General features: G+C 51.1%; 1 protein-coding gene across 1 annotated transcript; it reads left to right on the top strand.

Annotated features, from left to right (window-relative positions):
- The first annotated feature begins 264 nt into the window (after positions 1–264).
- Positions 265–9,021, top strand: LOC128837253 (blue-sensitive opsin). The gene is made up of 5 exons (XM_054028257.1): positions 265–625; positions 3,618–3,786; positions 7,030–7,195; positions 7,979–8,218; positions 8,890–9,021. The coding sequence occupies exons 1-5, from the start codon at positions 265–267 to the stop codon at positions 9,019–9,021; spliced, it is 1,068 nt and encodes a 355-aa protein (XP_053884232.1).
- The last annotated feature ends 316 nt before the right edge of the window (positions 9,022–9,337 follow it).

Below are 9,337 nucleotides of genomic sequence, written 5' to 3'. Positions count from 1 at the left end.
AGACCCTAATCCTCCCCTCCCACCCTCACTCCCTCCTCCACTCCAGCAGAAGTGGGCGAAGGATATAAAAACCCCCATGGGATCCTGGCGCTGCCAGCCCTGGGATGTAGATGAGGGACACCACACCAGCTCTGCATTCTCTTAAGGATTTCTGTTGGGGGTGGGGGGATTTTTTTTTATTGAGGTTGACAATAAAATTAAATTGGTTCTGAAAAAAGACAGAAACAATTAAATAATAAAGAGCAGCTGCTAAACTAAAGAAGGATGAACGGGACAGAAGGTATCAATTTCTATGTGCCGCTCTCCAATAAAACAGGGCTGGTGCGGAGCCCCTTTGAGTACCCACAGTATTACCTAGCCGAACCCTGGAAGTACCGAATCGTGTGCTGCTATATCTTCTTTCTCATCTTCACGGGGCTCCCCATCAATCTCCTCACCCTCCTTGTCACTTTCAAGCACAAGAAGCTGCGGCAGCCACTCAACTACATCCTGGTCAACCTGGCAGTGGCTGATCTCTTCATGGCTTGCTTTGGCTTCACTGTCACCTTCTACACAGCCTGGAACGGCTACTTTATCTTCGGGCCCATAGGCTGTGCCGTGGAGGGCTTCTTTGCCACACTGGGAGGTAAGAGCTCAGCGAGGGGGAGCTGAGGGTGGGCAGGGAAGGGGGAATCAGGCATGCGCTTGCCTGGCTGGAGGAAGGAAGGTCTAGTTTGCCCTGGGTTTATTTCCAGTTGGAAGCATGCTGTCCAGGCAGATGGCTTGCATTCAATCTGTTTCTCCCCATTGAAACATGCTTGGCTGCACTAGTGGGCTAGCCACTGCATGTTTTAGCACGGGCTAGACATGCAAGTAATTACCCAGGGTTCCAGGCAGGTTTGTACAGCCCCATGCTGCCACGGCTTCACTGCTCTGGTACCTGAGCTAGCTATGACAGCCCCTAACTGCAGTGTAGACATGCCCTATGTGGCATCAGTACATTATGCCACTCCCGGAAGGGTGATGTAGCAGTGTAATGCAAAGGTACCACATCAGTATGGCACAGTGACTTGAGAACCAGCCCAATGATAAGCTACAAGCTGTGCGCAAAATAGATTGGGGACTTTTAAAAATTGTCCTGGAAGCCTGTGACAACAGCAACCACGTCAGGAGTTTCAGAAAAGTGGCAATGAAAAGAAATCAGCCCAAGCTGCAAAGTTCAGCTAAGGATCTGGGACCCAAAGTTCAGGGGTGTTTGAATTGGGAAGGGCTGGGTTTGAGCCCATCGCTAGGGTCCACACAAAGTCAAGCACATCTTGAGATTAATCTGGAAACTGCCATGGTCTTGGCAAGATCCTCCACCGTTTAGAATAAGCCCTGCTGAATATTGTGCGGAAGTCCCTCCCAGCAGGTCAGTCATTGGCAGCCTGACTGAAAATGACTCTTCCTTCCACAGTCTGACCTGGAACTATCTGGTTTAGGTAGCTAACATGTGCATTTGAGCATCTGCAGTGCTGCTGGGAGCACTCATGTACAGAACTGAGCACCTGAATGCAGATGCCCAGGTTTGAATACTGCCCTCTAATATGAAGGCTTTCACCTCCTGGGCTATGCCAGTCATGTCAAACCCGGCCGACATTAGTACCACATCGGCGTCCAAGTCAGCGATCTGCGTCAAATGGGTGGATAGTGGGTCTTTATCCCCCGGCAGGCAGCATCACAACCAACGTTAATTGGGCCCCCTTGTCGGTAGCCTCAGCAGAAGGGTCAAGGACTAAAAAGGTCCAAGAGACTGAAATTCCCTTAGGGTGGTTTTTTTAGAATGGGGAACAGCGCCTGGGAAACTTACCCCACGTTGTTCCAGTTCCGTGGAGAAATGGAAGACATCGATAACCAGGGCTGTCATGGGAAATACAAAAAATGTTTGGTGAAACAGTAAGACTCCAGGAGCACATAAAATTGTCCCAGGTTCCCAGTGGAAGATGCTATCACTGTTACATAAAACCAATGGTCCAAAACAATGCATCTTACAGCAGGATGCTGCAGTTTGGAGCAAGGGCAGGTTTTTTATACAAGAGAAGGGGCAGGTCAGTATTTGGGAGGAGAAGGAAGATCCGATCAGTATCAGCGAAGGATAGAATGATCCCATCTGTATTTGGGAAGGGAAAAGGAGTCTCCTCTGGGCTAGAGAAGAGGAGTTTGGTGCTTATGAAAGAGGAGGAAAGGTCTAAATCTGGGAGCAGAGTGAGGGTTAAGTGTGTATCAGGGAGCTGAAGGAAGATGTGGTTGTTCTCAAGAAGAGGAAAAATGACATGGTCAGTCTCAAGGAGTGGAACCAGGGTTCAGTCTATATTTTTGAGCAGAGCTGTGCAAGTAGTGCAGAAATTTTCCAATGACTATCCGGCAGCGTTTTCAAACCCAGCTGATCTGACCATGTTAGTGGCTTTTTGATCTTTCACTCCTGCAGGCAGGGTTGCGATCGAATCTCAGTGGCACAACTGCTTGCAAAAAAAAGTCCATTTCCAAGCAGCATGAATTAATTTTACATCTCTGCGCTCATCCGACCAGCAAAGAGAGATGATACCTGGTCACTTATCCGGCCAACCGAACACAGCTCAGAGAGCAAATTCTTGAAGGGAACAGTTTGCAATCAATGCTAGGAGTTTAAAAAAAAAAAAAGGTTAAAAATTCACTGGGTAATTTTCACTCCTGAATACATTTGAGGCAATGGGGATATTCCTGCCACCAGGAAAAGAGGCTCAATGAATCCAGTCTATGCCAGGGATTGGAAATGGGGCCAGGTCTATATTAGGGAGCAGAAGAAGGACCACTTAGTGTCATCACTAATTCCTTCAGTGAAAAGGCCCCATCTCTGTGCCTGACAACAGCTTCTAACCTTTCACGCTTTTTCAGGCCCTCCGTCTTATCCAGGCTTTCCATTTCTGCCCAGCGAGAACAAGGAGGGTCCCAACTGTGGGGGGAAAGGAAGAAGAAAATTTATACTAAAGGGAAGCAGCAAGAGTTACCGTTCTTCATGAAAGCTGAGCAGAGGGTGTAGCTATCAGCGGATGAGCACATGCTGGGGGCATTAACAGGCTTATGGCACAGGCTAAAGGCTCATAATCCCCTAAGGTTTGATTATCCTTTGATAAATAAACACACCAGCACCTGCCCGGGCTCATTCTCCTGCAGCGGGGACACATCAAATACCCATTTAGACTCTTAGAACCATCAGGACAGGTTCGGACATGGTGCAAGCGAGGGTTCACGCCTTGAGCCGCGCTTCCTTACACCAGGTTGAGACTTGACTCATTGACTTTAGGGGATGACAAATGACCAGGGCCCTAAACAAGACATTTAGAAACTCATATTGGCCCTTGGGTGCTTTATATGGCCATTTTGGGGCCAGACTCTTAGGCAGAGTAAAGGCAGACTCTGCTCAAGAAAAGGTGAGATGGGGATGCTGCAGGGTACCGGTTCCAACTCAGCCCCGTGACCCAACTCCTGGTCCTGTACTGTACCCACCAGACTATGCTTCCCCTCGGTTCAGATAAGAGCAAGTTTAGACAAGTTCTTGTCCCAAGTCCTTTAACAGCTCACTCATGTTAGATTGCTCTGTCTGTCTCTTTCTCCCCCAGGTCAGGTTGCCCTGTGGTCGCTGGTCGTCCTGGCCATAGAGCGTTATATCGTGGTGTGTAAGCCCATGGGCAACTTCCGCTTCTCTGCCACCCATGCCTTGATGGGCATCAGTTTTACCTGGGCAATGGCCTTTTCCTGCGCTGCTCCACCCCTATTTGGCTGGTCCAGGTGAGTAATACGAAACACAGACAGTATTGACACCATCTGGACAAAGACCGCTGTCTAAATACTCGACTCCCAAATACCCAGGTGCCCCCCTATGCGTGAGCCCTTGAAGCACAGAAGCAATTATAACGAGGAGTCCTTGTGGCACCTTAGAGACTAACAAATTTATTTGGGCCTAAGCTTTCGTGGGCTACAGCTCACTTCATTAGATGCATGAAGTGAAAAATACAGGAGCAGATATAAATACATGAAAGGATGGGGGTTGCTTTACCAAGTGTGAGGTCAGTCTAACAAGATAAATCAATTAATAGCAGGATACCAAGGGAGGAAAAGCAATTATGGATCTGAACCTGATCTGTGTACCTTGGGTTTATACTGGGATAATGCCACTGTCTTAAATGGACTTACTCCTGATTTATGCCAGTGCTAATGAGAGGAGAATCAGACTCTGAGCTTTGGGATCCTCCTGAAAATGTAACTTCCCACATCTGGGCATTACAAGCTTCCTCACACAGCTCTGCCAAAGCACCTCTATCCTACCTTACAGCCCCCTCTGCTATTCCTGTCTAGACTCCCCACACACAGCGCTGCTAATGCGTCACCTCAGTCCTGACCTTCAGCGTCTCCTGATAGTCCAGGTTTCACCCCAGCTCTGTCAATGCATTTCATTCTGGCCCAACATCACCGCCTGCTATTCCAGTTCTGAGTCCCACACAGAGTTCTGCTGGGACACCACAATCCCGACCTGCAACGCCTTCCCCTGCTGTTCCTGTCCCAAAAGCTCTGTGCATCAGCCCAGCCATAGGAAGAGAGAACTAACCGTGGCAAGGGCAAATACAGACCTACATGCTCTTTGCTCGCTACCGCAGAGGGGAAGGGACAAAGCTGCCCAGGCCACTAAGCAAAGAGAGACGAGACTCTCTGTACTTGCTTGTGAGCTCGGAGGAAGCACGGTCTGCTCGTAATGCAATTGTCTAATGCCATAGGCCACCAGCTGTGCTCCGTCGAACAGCTGTATTCTCCTCTGGGGAGCCAGCTGTGCACACGGTTGTCCCCATTCCAGCAGTCATTGCAGACTAACCTAGCTAGAGCAGAATTCGGAGTGAAGAGTTAGGGGCTCAATCCTGCAACGGCAGCTCCCAGTGCTAATCCTTAGATATGACAGTAAATCCCAGTTAAGCCAATGAATTAAGATTAAGAGGACACGTGGCGTGGACCCTATCGTTTCAAGTTGAGCCCGAATATCATGTTGGCCAGGAGCTGGGCGGTCAGGACTGAAGCACAGTATGGGAGGCCTCTGTTGTATAGGCTCTGCGGATAGACACAGGACTTGAGCATTAAGGAGGGCTGTCAATCTGGTGCCTTTCACATGAATTCACTTGTCGTTTCCCCTCCAGCACAGGTAAGGCCACTGTCCTCGCCACAGCCCTCCTGCTGCACAAATTTGGGACCTGGTCCTGAAAAAGACTTACATTTACTCCTGGCAGCAAACCCATTGAAGTCAATTTACTTACGTGACTCTGCCGGGATCAGGACATTAGCTATTAAAGTAACAAAGCTGCTTTTGAGTCATAGAAACCCGAAATCTGATAAACTAAGAAATATCAGAGGGGTTTTTAGTTTGGGACACGTCCCCCCCACAGCAAATCTCTCTCTTTACAGAAAAGCACTAAAGAACTGACTAGGGATGAAACCAATAGGATGCTGCAGAAATGTAACAGGGGTCCATTTAGCTCCGCCCACAACCCAAGCTCGACCCACAACCGATATTACTCTGAAGTCCTATGGGAGTTCATAAAGGACGAGATCCATCCTATAGGTCTAATTAAAACCAAAATCCTTCCTATAGAATTTTACAGCAGGGAAAGAATCCTCTTTTGAATTCTATAGGATGCTCTGAAAAGCCTATGGAAAGAATCTTATTCTACAGGCAAAAATTTAAGCAGGTGCTAACGATAGGTCCATCAATGGCTATTAGCCAAGATGGTCAGGGACACAACCCCTCAGCAGCAGGGAATTCAGGACACCTCAGAGCTCATACCTGCATTGAGCCATAGTAGGTTCCCTGTCATCTCTGCTCCTCAGGAGAAAGAGCAGGTGGCACCTGGCAACCAAATGCTCAGCCGTGTAGGGACAGGAATAAACAGCCTGCTCCCCATGGGAGGGAGCGTCTGTCACAACCAACTGATGTCTACATGTCCAAGTGCAATGAGTCAGCGCAGAGCAAACGGCAAACACGCTGCCTTCTCCTGAATCAATCACTGCCCCTGCGTGATCCTCTCCCGGGCTGCCTGGCACTGGGGCACGGCACTTTGCCGCGGCTTCCATCACCCAGGGAAGGAGTGCAGCAGGCTCAGCAGAGCCCCATGTGGAAGCATGCACCTCTGCCTCACATGATAGGCCAGCGGGGGTGCCTTGGCAGAGCTGGGCGTGGGGAGATCAGGATTGGCATAGCAGAGGGTGGGGGCTGCAGGTCAGGACTGAAGGGCATGGGCCGAGAAATTTGGAAGGAGCACACGCAATGCCTGGCCACAGCGCCATTGGCTTTGGCTGGTGCTGTCATTCTCAGAGGCTCAGGGAGCTGCTAATGCAGCCCCGCGGCTGCTCACTGCCTGCCCAGCGTCCCATCGTGGCGAGGTTTGCCTCTGTGACTGTTCTGCCTCTACTTCCCCTTCATCCAAGCCCCTCTAAGAACTCAATCAGGCTCCAGTGAACCTTTGAATTCACTCTTCCCCGGTTCTCCTCAGGCTGGTAACGGAGTTTGTCCAAAACCAGAACTCAAAAGTCCAAACGCACACAAAGTTCCCCACCTTCCCTTCTTCAACGCCCACTCACAGGCTTTACCTGGCTCGGGCTCTGTAGAGCCAGGCGTGCTCTCTGCATGGCTTCTTCCACCAGCTCCAGCACCACACAACCTCCTGTGCTCTGGGCTTCCCCGGGTTACTGCCAGGCTTCCTCCTGCCTCTGGCAGTCTCAGCTACTCTCTCAAACACACCCTGCCTGCAGGTGCCTGCTGCCTTTTATACTGGAATCACCTGGTTGCTCTCCTGTGGGGCTCATCTTGTAATCAAGGGCTGGCTTAGCCGCAGGCTCTCCAGCCCATGGGCAAGACATCTTGCTGCAGACACAGAGACTCTAGGTCACCTCACCAGTTTCAACCCAGCCCCATCCAAAGGTCACACATGGGGGGCCCCTGTGAAACGCGCGACCTAACCCTTCTGCTTCACTTGCTCTCTCATTCGGCAGGTACATTCCCGAGGGCATGCAGTGCTCTTGTGGCCCAGATTACTACACCCTCAACCCCGACTACCACAACGAATCCTACGTTGTCTACATGTTCATGGTCCACTTCATCATCCCGGTGGTGGTCATCTTCTTCTCCTACGGGCGGCTCATATGCAAAGTCCGAGAGGTAGAGTATGCATCGAGCTGCTCGGGGTTTGATGAAGAGAGGTAACGAGCATGGGGGGAGGTAGAAGGTGTTGGTCCTCAGCTGGAGAACAGGCTCCTTGAAGCACCAGCAGCACCATCTGATGGGCAATACCAGCCCGCATGTGTTTGGCCAGGTCAGACTAGACAATCACAGTGGTCCCTTCTTGCCTTGGAATCTATGAATCGCCCCCGGTGTTATCTCTGTTCACGCCCCCATCTCCTCTGGAGACAGGCCCAGGCTTAGCAAAGAGGCAAGAGATGTAAAACATCACACCCATAATTTATCAGCGGGCAGTGAGGGGGCTCAGGGCCTCACAGGGGGATCGAAAGCAGGGATGATTCTCTGCAAGCACAAAGCAGGGGCAGGTGTGTGCCTGTTTCAGCCTCTCCTTTCTCCAGGTAAGAGAGTTTATCGGCTGCACTTTATGACTGGGTGTGTGCTGTCTTGGGTGTGAGCCGTTCCATGTGTAAATCTAGTCTGTGCTCCAGATCTAGTCCAGGTTCTGAGCAGTGGAGCGGGTCCCTGCCCCTGGATCTCATCCATGTTCTGTGCAGTGGTTTTGATCCCTTCTGGGCATAATGCATTATGAACTGAAACGTCTTCGGCCCAGGGGTCAGCTTTCCCAGCAAAGGGGTTCAGATCTACTCCCTGTTCCCTGACTCCAGCCATGTCAGGTATCTAGTTCTCTCTAGTTTTGCTGGTGGGAGACAGCTCAGCACTGCAATGCGCTCCTTGCCTCACTGCCCTCTCCTACTCCCGCAGGCAGCCGCGCAGCAGCAGGAGTCGGCGAGCACCCAGAAGGCGGAGAGGGAGGTGACCCGCATGGTGATCCTAATGGTTCTGGGCTTTCTCATGGCCTGGACGCCCTATGCCTTGGTGGCGTTCTGGATCTTCACCAACAAGGGGGCGGACTTCTCCGCTACTCTCATGTCAGTGCCTGCCTTCTTCTCCAAGAGCTCCTCTCTCTACAACCCCGTCATCTATGTCCTCATGAACAAACAGGTGAGACTCCCAGAGCCAAAGCTGTTCCTGTCCTAGGCCTCCCCCAGAACTCTCAGGGCACACCCTGAACCTGGCCTATAGCACCCCTGCTCTCGCAGTTCTGCGTCCCCAGCCAATGCACCTCAGTCCTGACCTGCAGCTTCCCCCCTGCTATTCCATCCCTCGTCTCCCTCTACTCAGCTTTCCAAATGCACCTTCATCCTGACCTGCAGCACCCCTGCTACTCCACTCCCTGGGACACCCCCAGCTCTGCCAACGCACCTCAATCCCAACCGACAGCCCCTCTATTATCCCAGTCCCGTGTTGGTGCTGCCAATGCACCTTGATCCTGATCTGCAGTCTTCTTGCTACTCCAGTCGTGAGCTTCACCACAGCTGTGCAGATGCATCTTCCTCCTGCCTAATAGCACCCTCCCTGCTATTCCAGTCCCAGAACAAATTCCAGTTGAATCTGGTACCTGTCGCTTTCTGCCTTAATTTGTTTAGCACTGTCTGTGCAGTTGGAACAGCTGCCACGTTTTGCCACAGGGATGGTAGCATCTCTGTAGTGGGCGAGGTGTTATATGTAACCCAGCAAAGTGCTCTTTGTCTGGTGATCAGAAGGACGGCTCCACTGGCCATTGTGGATGTATGTGCTGTGCAAAGGTGCCACTGCTTTCTCTCTCCCTTCAGTTCCGTAACTGCATGATCACCACAATCTGCTGCGGCAAGAACCCCTTTGGGGATGATGATGTCTCCTCAACCGTATCCCAGAGCAAGACTGAGGTATCCTCCGTCTCCTCCAGTCAAGTGTCACCAGCATAGGCCATGGACAGTTTGAACTTGGGGGACCTGCCACGCTCTGGGATCAAGAAGTAGAAAGTGATGCACCCACGTACCCTCTGGTCCACGAACTTGTCTCATGCGATTACTCCCTTGTACTCCGTCATCACATATCACACCTGCTCAGGTGTGCACAGGAGAGTCCTCCCCTGTGAAAATAGCGGTGTCGATACTGAATGTGGCCCCTCCCTGCAAACAGCTGTGCACATACGGAACCCACTTATGCAAAGGCTCACTTGTGCATATGCAAACCACTTGTGCAAGCAGCCACCCGTGCAAATATCAGCTAATGAATTCT

This window comes from Malaclemys terrapin, chromosome 4 (assembly GCF_027887155.1).
Source record: "Malaclemys terrapin pileata isolate rMalTer1 chromosome 4, rMalTer1.hap1, whole genome shotgun sequence".
In the NCBI taxonomy this organism is placed as follows: Eukaryota; Metazoa; Chordata; order Testudines; family Emydidae; genus Malaclemys; species Malaclemys terrapin.
Note: the sequence above shows the minus strand (reverse complement) of the source record. Positions and strands in the feature narration are given on the sequence as shown.